Genomic DNA, 18619 nt, shown 5'->3' with positions numbered 1-18619 from the left:
GAGGGGGGGAATCAACATTATAAGAGGAAGTATGTGGAAACCATGTCTGTAACAGCCACTAACAATTTAGAACCATTGATTTGATGAATGGCAAAGTTAGTAGCCTTTTAAATAGCGGTTAGTGTGCAGTATGCTTTGGATCTTTATAACAACCAACAATCTAAAATATTGTGCTTTATACCTTTAAAGAGAATCACTTTTAGGGATGCTCGAATCTAGGATTCGGTTCTGGATTCGGCCAAGATTCTGCATTTTTCAGCAGGATTAGGATTTGGGCACATCCAAGTGCCTGGCCAAAGAAAATCTGAAAAATCAAGTGACTTGTCCTCACACAAACAAGAAAGTCAAAAATTGCATGCATGGTTCTATTTCCCCCATGTTTCCCTTGCATAGGCAAATTAGAGTTTAGATTCAGTTTCACAAAGGATTTTGGATTTGGTGCATCCCTAATCACTTTACATTCATTTCGATATGTGCACCTGAGTGAAAATCCTAATAAACAAATACAAGAGTCCTCTGCACTCAACCCAATATCAATATATTTAAGACAGAGACATTTTGTGCATACTGCTACTGAAAAATGCCTTACCCTTTAAACAAAACAGGGATTGTTTGTCCATATATTGCAATATATTTAAGATGGCCAACTATGTCAAAGTCATCCCATAACTGGCCAGTCCTATGCTCAATTTTCATCTGATTCATTAAGAATTCTATTATACAGTTTACTTACTAGCCGCTTTCAAAGTAAAACTCCCAAACTTGGCTGCCCTTTTATTAGACACCAGTAGGATCACCTGACTATAGTTGGGAAAATCTTTATAACAATGTCCCCATTAAACTACATACACAATGAACCAGTAACATTCATCTCCTGCTCACCTGTCAGTACATAGATTGATCCACTGATCAGTATGTGTTAGTTAGTGCTCCGATATCTCTGTAGAAGTGCATACATCTCAGTGATAAAACAATCATTTCATACCGGAGTACAGTAGATCATTATATAATACAGGTATGGGACTTTTTATTCAGAATGCTATGGATATTCATATCTTAAAGGAGAACTAAACCCTAAAAATGAATAGGGCTAAACATGCCATGTTTTATATACTAAACTTTGCACCAGCCTAAGGTTTCAGCTTGTCAATAGCAGAAATTATCCAGGACTTCATACTTGTCACAGGGGGTCACCATCTTGGAAAGTGTCTGCGACACTCACATGCTCAATGTGCTCTGAGCAGCTGTTGAGAAGCTAAGCTTAGGGGTCGTCGCAAATTATCAAGCAGAAAATGAGGTTGTCCTGTAATATAAGATGATGCTACAGCGCTGATTATTAAATTCTGATGCTAGTTACACTGGTTTCTGTGCTGCCATGTAGTAATTATCCATATTAATTACCAATCAGCCTTATACTGTGACACATATTATATGTGTACTGTATATTTTTAGTCGGTCCCTGAGCTCAGTAACTTATAGCAGCACAGAGCATGTGCAGTGAATCAGCAGAAAAGAAGATGGGGAGCTACTGGGGCATCTTTGGAGACACAGATCTTACCTGATAAACGGCTGTGGTTGCCTTGGGCTGGTAGAGAAGCACAAAACATAATGTACAACATTTCTAGCCTACTCCTTTAGTTTCACTTTCCTTGTCCTTTAAGACCTAGACTAAAAAATTATTTTTAAAAACGTGAATTATATTATTAAAATGGAGTCTCTAGGAGATGGGCTTCCCATAATTTCTGTCTTTTTGGATAACGAGTTTCCCAATAACAGATCCTATACCTGTATATAGTTTTGATACTTTAGAATTATATCTTTGCTTATGCTGATATTCTGCATCTTAATTCTAATATAATCTAGTGATAGCTTTAAGGTTTTATCCATCACAGCCCTACATGGCCTGTATAAACCCCTAGCAACCAATACGATGTTTGCTTTTAAACATAAAATGCTACCAGGTGGCGACAAGTGAATGCTGTCAAAATTAGATCTTTTAGGGGAAGCCCCCTCAAGAAAAAAACAGCTACAACACTAGGGAGGTGATTTTTGCCACAATAAAAAAATTTTTCACAAAAACTCACAAATTCAAGTCATATTTTCAAAAACACAAATATTTGGTAATAAAACTTCGGCATCTAAAAGCTTGTGAGTTCATGTAGAAATCAATCTGAGTTTTCCTAAGCAAAATTCAAAATGGCCAAAACCTTTGAAGATCATGAAGGCAAGAAACATCTTCTAAAAAGGACATCTGACATTGACTTCTACATGTCCTGGACAGGTTTTAGCTGGAGTATTTTAGGATTGAGATATTTCGCAGTTTTGTCGCATAATAAATCCCGAAAAAATTGCACTTTTCTCCCCGCAACTTTTTCGGATTTTTTGAGAGAAAAAGCCAGACCAGAAAAATGTAATAAATGTGCCCCTTAGTGTTTTGAATGTGCTTTCTCAGCCGAATACTTGTTACTGTCCCCTGTGCACCTTTATCTCCTTGTGTGACATTTGCCTATGGCATCTCCTTGCTGTAGAATTCTAAACATTAGTATTCACGGTCCTTCTGGGTAGAAAATCACTGAATTTTTCTTGTTCATTAACATCTACCTAGAAGACAAAATCCCACTCTAATACTGTAGACTGCTATTTTTATCGGAAGGCATACAGATTCACATTTAATAATTATTACGCTGAAAAAAATGTAAAGTGATTATAACATTATAAGGCTTACCCTTTGTGTTCCAATATTTGGTCCCTTCACATTATAACTAGGTTACAGGTACAGATATGGAACCTGTTATCCAGAATTCTCTGGACCTGGGGTTTTCTGGAGATCTTTCTGTAATTTGGATCTTCACACCTTAAAGGAAAACTATACCCCCCAAACAATGTAGGTCTCTATTAAAAGATACTGAGTAAAACAGCTCATGTGTAAAACCCTGCTTCATGTAAATGAACCATTATCATAATAATATACTTTTTTAGTAGTATGTGCCATTGGGTGATCATAAATAGAAAATTGCCATTTTAAAAAATAAGGGCCGCCCCCTGAGATCGTAAGATTCACTGTGCACACATACAAACCACATGCAAGGTCACATGAGCCAATTAACAGACAGAGTTCAGCCTTTTGCTTCCTCACTTCTTCCTGTTACAGTTAGTTTTGTAGTATTTCTGGTCAGGGGATCTCTGAGGCAGCACAGATAGAGTCATGAAATGGTGGTTCAAGGCAAGAGATGTAAAAGGGCAATATTTATGTAAATATATTCCAGTTTGGTAAGATTCTTTAATATGTCATTCAATTTGATATAAACTATCTGTTGCTTAAGTATTCATTTTGGGGGTATAGTTTTCCTTTAAGTCTACTAGAAAATCATTCAAACATTAAATACACCCAATAGGCTGATTTTGTGTCCAATAAGGATTAATTATATCTTAGTTCAGACCAAGGTACTGTTTTATTATTACAGAGATAAAGGAAATTATTTGAATAAAATGGAGTCTATGGAAGACAGCCTTCCCTCTAATTCAGAGTTTCCATACAACAGGTTCCATACCTGTATATAAAACCATGGTCATAACAGTCACTTTCCTATAGTTATATGGGATATTGTGGGCATAAAATAATCAACAATCAACCATCAAAGCCTACCTTTACAGATCTCCAGCTGGACCACACAGTTACGGAGCCACTGAAGGAATCTTTTTTTGTATTAAACACCCGTTTCAATCAATGAACGCCAAGATTTATGGTACAAATAAAAATGTTTTGTTGGCATTGATCGTGTATTCAGCAACAATATTTTCAAAAACTGATGGATATTGCTACATTATGCTTTAGATCGAAAACAGAGAGATTGAAGCTATTCCCACAAATTTGGAATGCAGCAGCAAATAGAAACTAAGCCAATTTTAAAAAAGTAAAAGTCACTCTCCAATGAAGAAAGAGCCGAAGAGACCAAAATGCATATTTCTTTACAAAGGTTCCAGCAGGCATGGTAGAGGCCTAAACAGCAATCGCAAATGGCTGGAGTAGATACATTAACCAAACAGGCGAGTTAGGGGTATAAAAATGAGCAAAGGTAAAAGAGAAACTGTTAGACTGTACTTTTACCTGTTGTCTATTTCTGCTCTTTAAATATAAATCAGGGTATGACCATATGCCAGGGACAATGCAAATCCCACGGCTTCAGCACATTTTATAGTCTGTACCATGCCAGGTGTATGTGACAGACATGAAGACAAATGATTCCGAGAACATTTTCGAGAACATCTTAATTCTTCTACCTCTTTGTTTCAATCTCCCACAATACAGAGCCAAGATTTTTCCTCTCACAAGGTGCAAAGCCATCAGTTCAAATCATAGCCTTTCACCTCAGCGCCACTATTTTGAGGTATCTCACGGAAAGTCAACTTGTCACACATCACATTCATTTTCACAGCTTCTTTTACAGTAACGGACAGAACTGATGCTGCAATGACAAAATATTAGTGGCTGTACTGAACCAAATAATGCTTTTATTTTCGCAATTGAATCTGATCTATTTTGGGGTCTTTCAGCACCTTAAGGTCAAATGCACGTACGCTTGAACACACACAGAGGGTACAGATCAGGCCATTGGAGGTCAGGTGCTGCTGGGAGAGACAGGCACAACATTTAGGACCTTTTTGTGGCAAAACACATTCTCACTTGCTTCCAACAGAACCTAACTTTGATTTAATAATCATATAATTCACAGTTTATCTATAGGAACTGTACTGTACCAGCCTTTGCCTTGTAGACTAATCATTGTGAAATCAGTCACCCGTGAGTATAGCAGATCATTCATTGAACACACTCAGGCACCACTGTTTTACTAGTGACCACTTAGGAAACTGATAAAAGCATACACACCCAAAATGATATCTAGGAATCAAGAGATCTAGGAAAGTGGCAGTTTAATTTTGGATATAAAAATCCTGTATACTTATTGAACTTCAGATATCAAACACCTATTTTTTAGCCAAAACCCACTCAGTGTAGCTGCACACCGGCCGACACTCTGCATGTCAGTAAAGGAAGGACTGGATGGGAGTCAATGCCCTTAGCTTAGAGGCCAGTGGAGCATTGTATATCATAGTGTGCCCAGTTGTAAAATTACATTTCGCTCTCTATATCAGGAATAATTTTCTGGTTTCCCCTTTCTCTACAGAAAAATACCTACAGTATGTCTATATTTGCGCAAGTATTCCATGTACTCAACCACTGAACATATAGTGGGCCTTAAATGGCAAGTTAATTGCACGTATACAGTACTGGTCTGTAAATGTCACTCCAACCATGGAACCAGGATGAGTTCTTTGGGTTTGCTTTAAGTCTATGCTATCACTTTTATATTCCTGTAGTAATTCTGCTGGAAAATGTGAGGATTTAGTGGCCTGATCAATGGAATGTATAATTGCAGAGTACATATGGACACAAGTACCTTTAACAAAAGTGGTTTTAGGCGCAGGGGAAAAGCAAAAGCTGCCACTATACTTAAATGAGCCTCCATGTAACAACAGAGCAGAAGAGTAATTATACCAGAAAACGTATTAGTCACTGGCTACACAGAAATGCACATACATACATCATGCTACAATATGTCTTCATTAGATCTGTTACAATGAGAAGCCATCGCCTACAATCGTAAACATACAAACAAGGTAATAGATGTAAACCAATTCCGATTAGAAATGTAGCGGTCTTGCTTGATGTACTTCAATGATATAGAATAATAAGATCTATAGATGGAGTGCAGGCTGGTCCATGATGGTCTAACGTTTACTATGATTGAGGCTAGGGTGAGTGATGTTGCACTGTACTTAGCCAAGTATATTTACTACAATGCGACACTGCTGGTCAGTGTTCAACATAAGGAATGCAGTATTGCATCATTCTGATTATGATTCAATAAATAAATAAAACTTACCTCTATTCATGTTTCAAAAGATTTTTTTATTTTTTTTCTCCTTTTTAAACAAACTGTAGGCATTTTGTTTTAAAACCCAGTGCCACCAAAACCCCTTGCCCCCCACCTTATATCCAGAAACACTCAGGGAGCAATTGGAGAGATTAGTTACAATCTAATCTTGGTGAGCTTTTTTTTTTTTTTTAGAAGTCTGTGAAGACAAGGCAAGGCTCTTCAATCCCACCCAGGAGCAAGAGGGGCTGGAGAAATGAGGGGAGGCAAATAAACTGGAAGGAAATGGTCACTTGACAAGCAATGTCCAGGAAACAGGACAAAGAAGGTTGTGTGACATGGATAGAATGTATGTGTGTGTGCATGTGCATCTGCAGCTTCTTGCACTAGCCTCTTTGATACAGAAAACAGGAACGTTGATCCAAGATCCTCAATTTACAGATCCAAACAGAGGAGCTGCGTCTCTACAAAGCAATAAATCCAGTTTATGAACATTAGTCTCACTTAGAACACTTTAGCGAAATTACTGGGCATCACGTAATGCTGGTTTTCCTTCTTGTCCAAAACAGCAAAAATGTACGCATATTTCAAGTGTGCCCCAGCACACTTCCATCTTGGAAAGACAAGTGTAACCCTCAGTGAGCTACAGCTCAGAAGACAATACGCCTTTTTCTCTGATGTGAGAGTTCCCATGGCTGTCCAAGAAGTGAGAAAAACATCTCAATTGCTACTCTATACTTCAGTTTGATAGTCTCCATCTGACACATCCATAGAAACACGTGGAGGCTGATTCCAATCCACGCAGTGCAGGCCCAGTCTGTCATGGATCTGTGAAGACCGTGCTCTGTAGCTATCCCAAACTTTCTGATGGGGGCCTGCTGGGCTAGTCTTCTCCTAAGGGCCAACAAAAAAATAACAGAAAGCTGACATCAGTTTTCTAAAACGAGTGCTATGTTACAATAATGTCTACAATCATGTTTTGTTTTTTGTTAACAAGAAAGTACATGTTGACACTGTTGCATAACCACCAGCAATGCAGGCATGGGATCCATTATTTTAAAACCTGTTATCCAGAAAACGCCAACTTACTACTACAAATAAGCATCTGTTTGCTTCACATAATAATAGTCTTGCTGCACATAAATCAATAATATATTCTACATATAGCTTAGAAATGTTAAAGAAATGTGAAGTGATGGACATACGCTTCAATTGTTACTCAAAAGTGAATATATTCATATAAAGTACTGTATTATTCCAAGTCTTTTGTTGAATTCAGTGAATTAATCTACATCTAAACATGTCATACGATAAATGGCTTTTCACGGTTCTCCTTTAAACTCTGTTATCTTGGCTCCATAAACACTGATGAATAAAACAGCTTTCATTAATTTAAGTCGATGAAATCGAACTGATACAGGTATGGGATCTGTTATCTGGAAACCCATTATCTAGAAAGCTCTGAATTATGGGAAGTCCATCTCTCATAGACTCCATTTTCATCAATTTATTTTTGATTACTTCCTTTTTCTCTGTAATACTAAAACAGTAGATTGTACTTAATCCTTCTTGGAGGTAAAACAATCTTATTGGGTTTATTTGTTTTAATGATGTGTTAGTAGCATTACGGTATGGAGATCCAAGTTACAGAAAGACCCCTTATCTGTAAAATTCCAGGTTCCATACATTCTGGATAACAGGTACCATATCTGTATTACCATATGCATTGGTAGTCTAAGTCAGATAAAAAAAGTCTAATATTTACAGCACTTAACTACCCTTACCCTATCAATGAATTAATATTCTCTTCACCTACAGTACACGACTCTTCACAGTGAATAAGAAGGAAGTTAAACAGGATTCATGCTCATTATGAAAATATAGTAACATTTACATTTTTTGAAAACTACTCTTCTGAGATCAACTCTTCAAAATATGAATGTACTGTACATTAAAACTTTCCTATAGGTCATGTTTTTTGCTGATGGATCTGCTTTTGTAAGTAATTGTTATTGAAGTTCTTAAAGCTGACTGCTGAGTTTCTATTGCTAATGAACTACTGCTGCACAAATAGGGCTGCCCACCTCATCGCTAATTATGGGGAATCAGATAGGTAATGTAAAAGCATTGGGAAATACATTTTTGGCAAAATTATAAAGCCTAAGCATACAAAGACGATTTTATGATAGAAAAAAGGTTTAATTTCTTATGTCCGTATCCCTTTAAGGGTTCTTTTTTCATATTTTCCCCATCCTATAAAGCCGGTCCAGAGTATGTCCAATCTGCTAAATGCAAAAAAATCCTAGCTCCTGCCCTACAGCATTTACCTTTTAGATGTACTCAACAGCAGTTGGCATAAGTGAGTAAGGTTGTGACTAATGATGTGCTTGAACTACAGTAAATACCACGGCTGCCAAGAGATATAAAGGACAAAGGTTCAGCTCACACCACTGAATAGGTAAATACAGCAGCAGTAAAATCCTCTAATTGCATTGGTGCATTTAGCACTTATATTAGTTACCTTCTTGCCAGAAATAATGTAAATATCTGGAGGTAAAACATATGCCTGGCATTGTGTACATATGTGATTAAACACACACAACAAATCACAGTGTCTTCCATACATCTTACTCCCAAGATTTACTCACGCTAGCTGAGGTTCTCTCCACTCCTCCTCCTCCTGAAGATATACTCCAGCGCTTATCTTTCTATAATTCAGAAACACCAAGAAAGATATAAAATTGTCTTTCAGTTCAACTCAGTTTAAGACAAAGTTTAATAAGTGATTTAAGGGCTCCAAGTGCTTATGCTGTAACCAAAAATAACGGTTTCAGAAACACTTTCAAGTTTTCAGTCTGTAATTACAGCTGTTTACATGGATCCTGAAAGAAGAAAAGAATGGCCCACCATTAAATAAATATGAACTGCGAATTACTAAAATTATACATTTTCTTCTCTTTTTTGTGGCTGTTAACATTGAAGCATATCAAATGAACAAGTCTGCCATTCATTGGATGTAATGTTGTGCCCCAGTCTCCTGTGGCCTTCTCAATAACTCCTGCTCAGGTCTGCAGTACAAAGTTAAAATTAGTTTTATGAAGCTAAGAAGCAATATGTAGTGATTGGCGAGTAAAATCATCAGACAGGAATTTCTGCATTTTGCTGCAAGCAAATTAATTTGCAAAACTGCGAAGACAATTTGACGTCATTGACTTTGGATGGACCTATTTTTTTAAGTTTAGACTTAAGGTGGCCATACTCGGGCAAATTTAAGCTGCCGATCCGGGTCCTTTAGACTGATTCAGCAGCTTATCTGCCTGCGTATGCGGCCCTCCGACAGGCCTCCCTGATTGATACCAGGCCAAAAATTGTCCAGACCTCGGTCAGGCAAGCTTGATATTTTGTCGTATAGAGGAAAGCATCAGATCATTGGTTCGGTCCTCACTCTGACTTTTCATATCCCCTTCATTGTTATGATTGTATTACCACAATATTGCCCGCCCAAGGTGGACCTCTCTGGGGAAAGATTCACTCATTTGGCGACCTTGCCTAAGAGTGTATCTTACAGTCTATGGTCCCTTTAGCCATCTATAACATACTTAAAGTTAACTTAAAGGTGAACCACCCCTTTAGTTGTAATTATTGCAATACATGTTGGTGTGGTTTATACTGATCATATAGTCAACCGAAAGCACCACGAACGTATGCAAGAATATAAGAAAATACCAATTAGCCTATCCCATCAGGCATTACAAGTAGATTGTTGTATACAGTATCGGAATATGAGGCTTCCTTAGAAAAACTGTGTCAAACCGTTCTGTTAATAAAATGTTGGACAAACTGAGAGATGATGTCTGGTAGGGAAAATTAAAGGTCTAAATACCCTTTAAGGAAGCAAATGATCATCTCCTTGTCTATGCCAGTTTTAACAACTGACATAAAAATTACACAAAACCACATTACCTAATACAGGGTGCTGGATGGGCAAGAGATCCAACTAGCGCTGCTGTAGATGCTGTATATAATTAGGTGTAGATTGCTGCACCATGTCTTACTAGATATACAGGGTTAAATTAATTTGTAATTGGATCAGAAATCTTGCTACAGGCCTTAAAGGCATCAGTGCTATCCTGTTTTCTGAATGAACCCCTTTTAGTTTGGCAGTCTCATCCCTGCTGCATTTCTTGCTCATGGCTTGTCTGTGGCTTCACACCTATAGCCAAGGGAGGTGCTTACAACAGAAGAATTAAAAAACATCAAACTTCTAAGGGGAACAATGTGAAAATACAGTGGATACATACAATTTAAGAGAGATGTACTCTATGGGGCAGATTTATTAAGGGTTGAAATAAAAATTAGAATTGAATTAAAAAAATTTTTATGGTCAAATTCGGCTAGGGAATTATTCAAACTCAATTCGAGTTTTTTTAAAAAAATTGAATGAAATTTTCAAGATTTATCATACTCTGGCCCTTTAAGAATTCAAATTCGACTATTTGCCACCTGAAACCTGCCAAATTACTGTTTAAGTCAATGGGAGAGGTCCAGGGATCAATTTGGAGATGTTTGCAGCCTTCCTGACATTCGAGTTTTTTTCAGAGAAAAAACTTGAATCCAGTTTGATCAAATTCAAATCCAATTCGTAGAATCTACGGGATGTTTAAATTCGTCCGAGTTTTAATAATTCGATTTTATTAATACATTTCACCAAGTCAAATTTAGAAATCATTCGAATTTAAGGGAGTTTAAAAAAAACATATGAATTCTAAATTCGACCCTTGATAAAAGTGTGTAAAAGACATTGAAATGGAAAGCAACTGAAACAATGGGTCCTGCAACTCTTCAAATTCACTTAAGGTAAAGGAACAATCTTTCACAACGGAAGAGAGATATATGAATCAACATTACGCCAAGCAGTGCCCTATGGAGCCTGGATTAGGAATTGATTGAAGACTGCAGTATTCCAGTTTATCTGTGGTTTGGTGTCACATTGGTCCCATATCTGTAGGACATTCTATGTAGATCCTGCCAGTTGCTGTCAGCTCTGTGCCTACTTAATAAAAAACTTCTGATTTCTAAATAAAATGAGTATAATGAACACTAAGGGGCACATTTACGTAGCTCGAGTGAAGGAATAGAATAAAAAATACTTTGAATTTCAAGTATTTTTTTGGCTACTTCGACCATCAAATTGGGTACTTCGACCTTCGACTACGACTTAGAATCAAACGATTCGAACTAAAAATCGTTAGACTATTCGTCCATTCGATAGTCGAAGTACTGTCTCTTTAAAAAAAATTTGACCCCCTACTCCGCCACCTAAAGCCTACGAACCTCAATGTTAGCCTATGGGGAAGGTCCGCATAGGCTTTCTAGCCAATTTGTGATCGAAGGAAAATCGTTCGATCGATGCATTAAAATCCTTCGAATCGTTTGATTCGAAGGATTTCATCATTCGATCAAATGATCGAACGAATTTCGCTAAATCCTTCGAATTCGATATTCAAAGTCAAAGGATTTAACTTCGACAGTCTAATATCGAGGGTTAATTAACCCTCGATATTCGACCCATAGTAAATGTGCCCCAAAGTCACCTTGCCTATTCCAAGATCCTTTGGCCATTGGGCCATCTTTCCCACTAAGTATTCATGTACAGAAATAAGTTTGAAAGAGATACCAAAGAGTTGACTGTACTGAAATGCTAGTCCATTTAATAGAAATCATTGTGTAAAATGAGAATGCAGACAAAGGTAGAAACTGTACAAACAACAATTAGTTTGACAAAGAAAGACAGGAGAGAGTTGATCTAAAATAAAGAAATGGCAAGTACCTTTGAATTGGCATCCCGATATCTCTCCAGGGTATGAAACTTGCGATTTAGTTCATGATAAAGCTCTGAATGTCTTTTTCTGGTGTGCATCACTTTCTGCAAAAGATCACCTGGGGAGTTAGCACCCCACACTTACACCATAAAGCCATCCCACCACCATTCATGCAACCAGTCCAAGAGAGAGAATTATCTACCACCATGCAGTGTGGAGAAGAGAGACCAAATTTGCAAACTTTGGGGTAAATTTGTGAAAAAGAGCTCACCTCAAAATCCAAATCTGAATATCTCAATCGCTTCCGCTGAGGGAGAAACACAGGTACAGGTTGGTGTAGTTTCTATGTAAGAAGGAAGAGAGAAAGAAGGAAGGAGGGAAGAAGATGGATTGAGAGAAGGCAGAAGAGCTGCCATGAATGTACAGACACAGAAAAAGGAATGTGCAAAAAAGAAGAATAAGATTGACAGGAACATGAGGTGAGTTTATGGGGGGGTGACAGGAAAGGAGAGGCATACAGTAATAGGAGCAAATAAAAACAACTGGGGAGACAGAGAAACTGAACAGGGAAAGCAGAATCAAAGACTTCAATATAAAGAAGCACATTACAGACTACTCACATAAAATAATCACAGCGTTGCTTTTTACAACTCACCTCTAGAGAACCAGCAGTAAGAGATGGACCAGGCACTGTTCGTGGCATGGTGCGACTGCGCTCATTCATCTCTGATGCTAGGATCTGACGGACAGATGGAGGCTGCTTAAATGGCAAGCCATACTGCTGCTGACTGGGCACAAAGGGTGGGGTGAGGTTTACATTGATGTGGTCCACAGACAGAAAATTGGGATACACTTCTGACTCCCCTTGTTGACGTCCCTTGCTTAGATCTGCCAGCTTGACATTAAGCTTGCCATGCTCCCGACCAAATGGTTTGAGACTTAAAGTTCGTCTGGGAAGCACCATGTACTCACTCTCCAGTGATGGCTCCTGTTGGCCATCTCCAAAATCCATAGGCCAGCAGTTTCCTTCCGGACTTATGTATAGAGGGCCACGCTCAAGGTTGATCTCTTTCTTGGGAAGTGGATCGTTGAGCTCATTTACTGGGTTATGGGTAATTTTAGGCACCTGGAGAAGAATACCCCCTGGTGAAGATATGTTTCCAGGGAGGTGTGAGAAACTGAGTCCATCACTACCTTTATGCATCTTAAGATCATCTTCATCATCTAGAGAAATGCGAGACAGGGCTCCTGTCAAACTAGAGGGGTGGCATGTGTTCAGTTCTTTAAAAAGGACTGCAAGAAAAAAAGTGGTCAGTTTAGAGACATTTATACCTCCTAATATGTCTTCTTTGGTACTTCATAAGTATCTTCATTATACACAATTTACACTACAATTTATCTGAGTTGCCTTTAGCCCCGTGCCCACTATCCCACCAGCAGTGTTACATTGCACTCATTTTAAACCTTTCTGCTCATTTCTGCACAAATTTTGCTATGTTCTTGCTTTCCTATTGATAACAGCACTTTTTACAAATTCCAGGTCTGCCGAGAATCCCCACCTCTGCCATTTTTATCTCATACCTCTGATTTGATTTCCCGTGTTAAGAGCAAGTAAAGAAACTTCTCTTGCACATCTGCAAGCTCAACTTCCTTTATAGGATTAAGCTGATCCAATTTGTCTGCAGCAATAACAACGTATCTGTGCAGAAACACCTCATGCTGAGCATGTTCTTACCAGTTTCTCCATGTGCAGTGTACCATGAAGCCTTTTGCTCAGACTGACAAGCCAGGTCCACATCTTTTTCAAAATCTGTCTATAAAAACAAGAGGGGCATGATGAAATGAGCGACAAAATAGGAAAATAAGCGGATGAAGAGAGAACTCTAGACAGATCTAAACTGTGGTGTAATACAAAACATGAAGAAGGAAGGCAACATCAGCAAAAAATAATAACAGGAGACAGTGGAAGGCAGACCATAATTTGCGGGGGCAACATACAAACCAGAATGAGCTGGAGAAAGTAAGATCTATTGAATAAACGAAGGCTGTTTCAATAATGTATTGTACATCTGTTAGACGAACAGAACCCAATCTCAGGCACAATAGAAGAGACTTTGCAAACATCTTTATTGATAAAGAACAATCTCGTGTACCGCCCATACTCACCATTATCTGCAGCTGACCATTCTTACAAGAGTTTGGAGAGTCCTCGTTTTCGTCACTGCGACACCCACCTATCTGGCATTTTACCACTTCCTGCACCTTAAGGACACAGACATGGGACATACAGTGGCATTAGAACTGGCAAAGAAAGGTTTCAGGATGTTTCCTTGCTGTACATAAAATCAACTTTATAAAGAAAACATTTCTGCTTCAGCGTATATGGACAGTTGCAATATCTGCTTTTAAGTCTGCTTTTGGCTTGGTCATTTAGTTTATTGTTGGTATCTGTAACATTCAAATAAATATTGATTTGTACCTCAGACCCACACTGTAATGCACATACACAAACTACATACACAAACTATAGTGAATAGTATTTCTCCGGGACATCTTGGCATGTGTTGAGCTCTATACTATTAAAATCATTGTACAGACATATACGGGGAGGCATATTTATCAAGCTCATAAACTCAACTGATTATAAATGTGAAACAAACATTGTATTCATCATTTTCACAAACTGCCACAAAAATGTGAACAACTCAAATTGAAAAAAATCAATGACATTTTTCCTAGAACTCCCATTGACTTCTACAGTACATGAACCCACCAGCTTTTAGATGCCAAATGTTTACATTTACATTTTTTTTGTGCTTAATAATCTAGAAACACTTATTTGTATTTGTAAGTTTTAGTGCAAAACATTGATAAAAGCCACTGCATCCCACTGTTCCATTTATCATGCAAAATACCAATATACACACAAACTAATGATGAATTTTAATTGATTATCCCAAACCTATTACAAATGTATTTTGACATTTAAATAATGTTAGGCCCTTATACAGTACAGGTATGGGACTCGTTATCCAGATTTTCAGATAATGGGTCTTTTTGTTATTTGGATCCCCATACTTAAAGGGGCAGATTTATTAAGGGTCGTAGTCTAATTCGAATTTTCGATTTTTTTTTTTTTTGGTCAAAACTCAAATTTGAATTGTGAATTATCCAAACTCGATTTGAGTTATAATTTGAATTCAAATTTCGAGATTTATCATACTCTGGCCCTTTAAAAACTCAAATTCGACTATTCGTCACCTAAAACCTGCTGAATTACTGTATAAGTCAATGGGATCAATTTAGTGATATTTGTATCAAATCACATTCTATTAAATTTTTCAGGTAGTTTAAAAAATTAGGGGAGTTTAAAGAAAACTCACATGAATTCGAAGTTCGACCGTTGATAAATGTGCCTCTAATTTTTACAAAAAAAATCATTAAAACATTAAATAAATCCATAGGATTGTTTTCCCTCCAGTAAGGATTAATTCTATTTTAGTTGGGATGAAGTACAAGGTACCGTTTTATTATTGCAGAGAAAAAGGAAACATGTTTCAAAATTTTTAATTATTTGATTAAAATGGAGTCTGTGGGAGATGGCCTTGCTGTAATTTAGAGCTTTCTGGATAACAGATCCAATACCTGCAGTACCTATTGTAACCTCTTATGGTTGGCTCATAGGTTCAATAGAAAAAATCAAAATTCAGGTTAGGCAAGTCCTTTTTTCGGCAACAAAGTTATGCTTAGTATATTCATATGAAAGGCTGAATATCTCTTTTGGGAATAGCATGGTTACACAATATTATAAGAACAATATAGAGATGCTGTGTTTAGAAATGAGCTTTCTGTAAAGAGCTGTGGATTGATCCTTACCTCACGCCGCAGGAAACAGTGTACGGTGATGATAACACATCCCTGAACAGAATTGAACACAGCAAAGAGAACTTGGAAGAGGATGGAGCGGCGGTCAGTCATGGCGAGTACTGCAGACATCCAGGTGAGTGCAAGAAGGGGGAGCACAACACAGGAACTCCAGAGAGATGCCCTGTGGTGAAGCAGTGGACACGAGGTGCAAAGAAACAGGCAGAAAAAGAGAAGGGTAATAATGATAACACAGAGTGATAGGAAGGTGTAGGAAGGAATTAATGGGAGCAAGAGATAGAGAATTGCAGGAGAAAAATGAATCAGAGGGTTTTGGAAAAGATGGGTTGCCAATGCAGCAAGAGAAAAAGATGGAGCAATACAATGAACACAAACATGAAATGCAAGAGATATAGGCAAAGAGAGAAAGATAAAAGATTATGAATCCCAGTTTTGGTCCTAGTTTATTTCCACCCAAATTTCCTGTTATGCTACTTCTGCAGATTTCTTTATAATAAAGCCCAGTGGAAATGTACAGTCTCCAGCCCAACCTTGTACTAGAAGAAAGTGCAATGTGATGGGACACCCTGTGGTGGCCACCAAAGAGTGACATGCAGACTATGAGGGTGGTGGGAAGGAAACAGTCCGTGAGCTCTGCAGAGTGAGAGGGTGTCTGAGGTGGGGGAGACATGAAAAAGAGAACAGTGAGCAGCACACTCATTTACTACAGAGAACACACCACACTGTGCAGGTGACAAGTGACAAAGAAAACCCCTTCATCCCAGTGACCTGATAATATGAGAAAGTGACAAAAAGAAAAAAAAAAATCTTTCCCTTCTTTTATCTGGATCAGTGGAAACTTGAATGAGTGCAGCAAAGGCTTGTTATAAACCCCATTCAGATGAACTCACACATAAAAGTAAAACGATAAGCATGCATATCTGATAGCTGTGTATGTAAATATGTCTGTGTGTTTGTAGATATGTTAAAGCTTTACTGTATAGTAACATGTCTGTGTATTTATATTGCATATCCATGTATTCTATTGTAAGTGTGACACAGCACTGCAGTGTATTCTGCACAGAGACCCAACCACGGGGAGAGGACAAGAGACTAACACAGCGTTGCTGGCAGTTACTGCAGACAGTTTCGCGCTGGGCAGCACTCCACATGTGGAACAAATCAGCAGCAGGTTCCTGCAGGACGTCTCACCTCTGCACCAGCAAACCACAGCAAGAATGGGGGCATGCAGGGATGGGAGAACCACAGTAGGGGTTAAGGACAGACAGGGGGACAAGGCCAGACAAGGGAGCAAGGAATGTATACATATACATAAATATATATTTATATATATAAATATATATTTATAGGGGCAAAGTAGAACAAACACACATTATATGGATATGGATTAAAAATTAAAAAAAATGAGAATTACAAATATTCACACACCCACAGTTTTCAACATGAATTTACACCCAAAAAGGTAAAATCGATAAAAAAAAAATTGCACATAAAAGGAAGATAAAAGAGGGATGGAAAAGGAGTGGTACAAGTAGTAGGGTTGAGGGTTTCAGAAACAGAAGGGAGAAGCAGAAGGAACGGAGTGCAAATGAAAGAGACATAACAGCGAGGATGGGAGAAAGAGATAAAAGGCAGTGTGTTAGATCAGCGCTGGACTGGCAGGAAGGCAGCACCTGGTTAGCATGAAATGAACACAAGGAATGGGAGGCCCCACCACCTCTTCTACTGCTCCTATCTTTGTGCTCTGGAACTTTGTATTTTCTAAGAAGCACTCCTCAACCTGTTTCTCACCCTCAATAATACCTTATATATCAATATATATATATTTCACAAAGTTGTACAGCAACTCATCTAACAGCACCATGAAACAAGAGAACCGTGCAGGCACAGACGCACATTTGCAATCACATATAGCACAGCTCCTTGGGCAAGGAAACCCCTGGCATAACACATTTATATATATATTTTTTTTTAAACTAAGATTTAAATATTTCAGCTTGTTTAAGCCTAATACCATTTTTTCAAAATCAAAAAATTGTGAACTTTTTTGGAGTTACCAATCAACATCTACAGTAAAATAAACTGAAATTCACACTGCAGAGAAATCTTCTTAGTGACTCCTCACAGCTGAGATTTCAGTAGTTTTATCTCTGGGTCAATATTGGGTATATTCATTTATTCCACTTTTATGTATTAGTAAATAGTGTGTTTATGTGTGTGTGGGGGGGTCATTCTCCAGTGAATGACCATTCACACACAAAAAAAATTCTCAAATGTGACTTTTCTAAAATTCACCCAGACTTTCTATGCTCAAGCACACATTGCTCCATACACACCTAAAACACACAGACGCATGCATGCAAAACATCATAGAAAAATGACAGATATCCTTACAATCTGACACACACACATAAGGCATTGCACAGTCGTGCATTCAGAAACACAACACATATACAGCAACAGCAGACGAGCATTAAAGGGAAACTATACCCCTGAACTTTACACGTCTGTAGAGAAATATTTCACATAAAAAAGGCTAATAAGTAAAACACTGCTATTTCTAAATAAACTGTTTTCAGAAAAATATACATTTCTACTATTACATGCCATTGGATAATCCAAAATGGAAAATTGCCATTTTAAGCAATATGGGCAGCCCATTGTACTCAAATACAAACCAAGGGAACACATGCATGCTACAGTTAGATCAGTCCTGTCTTTTATTTTCACACTTCTTCCTGTTACAGTTGAATTATTTCCTGTCAGGTGATCGCACAGGAAGCATACAGAACATCACAAAATGGTGGCACAAGGGAAATCATGTCAAAGTGCAATATTTTCATATATGTATATGCCTATTTGGTTACATTGTTGTACAGGTTACTTATTATGATATATATTATCTATATTTATTCTGAAGGTATAGTTTTCCTTTAAGAACACCTAAGAACATGCTGTATATTTTTACAAATTCTG

General features: G+C 37.8%; 1 protein-coding gene across 4 annotated transcripts in view; it reads right to left on the bottom strand.

Moving 5' to 3' along the window:
• Nucleotides 1-5950: 5950 nt before the first annotated feature.
• adgrb2.L (adhesion G protein-coupled receptor B2 L homeolog) overlaps nucleotides 5951-18619 on the bottom strand; it is a 251817-nt gene continuing 239148 nt past the window's right edge. For 2 of the 4 annotated variants that reach the window (XM_041582163.1, XM_041582165.1), the window contains 9 exons: nucleotides 16741-16836; nucleotides 15635-15806; nucleotides 13925-14020; nucleotides 13494-13572; nucleotides 12414-13051; nucleotides 12030-12101; nucleotides 11767-11862; nucleotides 8585-8644; nucleotides 5951-6830 (listed from right to left, as the gene is read on the bottom strand). In XM_041582163.1, coding sequence (XP_041438097.1) covers nucleotides 6669-6830; nucleotides 8585-8644; nucleotides 11767-11862; nucleotides 12030-12101; nucleotides 12414-13051; nucleotides 13494-13572; nucleotides 13925-14020; nucleotides 15635-15806; nucleotides 16741-16836 — 1471 coding nt within the window. In that variant the 3' untranslated portion in view covers nucleotides 5951-6668. The remainder of the gene's footprint in view (nucleotides 6831-8584; nucleotides 8645-11766; nucleotides 11863-12029; nucleotides 12102-12413; nucleotides 13052-13493; nucleotides 13573-13924; nucleotides 14021-15634; nucleotides 15807-16740; nucleotides 16837-18619) is intronic. The other 2 variants (XM_018246749.2, XM_041582164.1) reach the window with 2 other exon arrangements.

This window comes from Xenopus laevis, chromosome 2L (assembly GCF_017654675.1).
Source record: "Xenopus laevis strain J_2021 chromosome 2L, Xenopus_laevis_v10.1, whole genome shotgun sequence".
Classification (NCBI taxonomy): domain Eukaryota; kingdom Metazoa; phylum Chordata; class Amphibia; order Anura; family Pipidae; genus Xenopus; species Xenopus laevis.
Note: the sequence above shows the minus strand (reverse complement) of the source record. Positions and strands in the feature narration are given on the sequence as shown.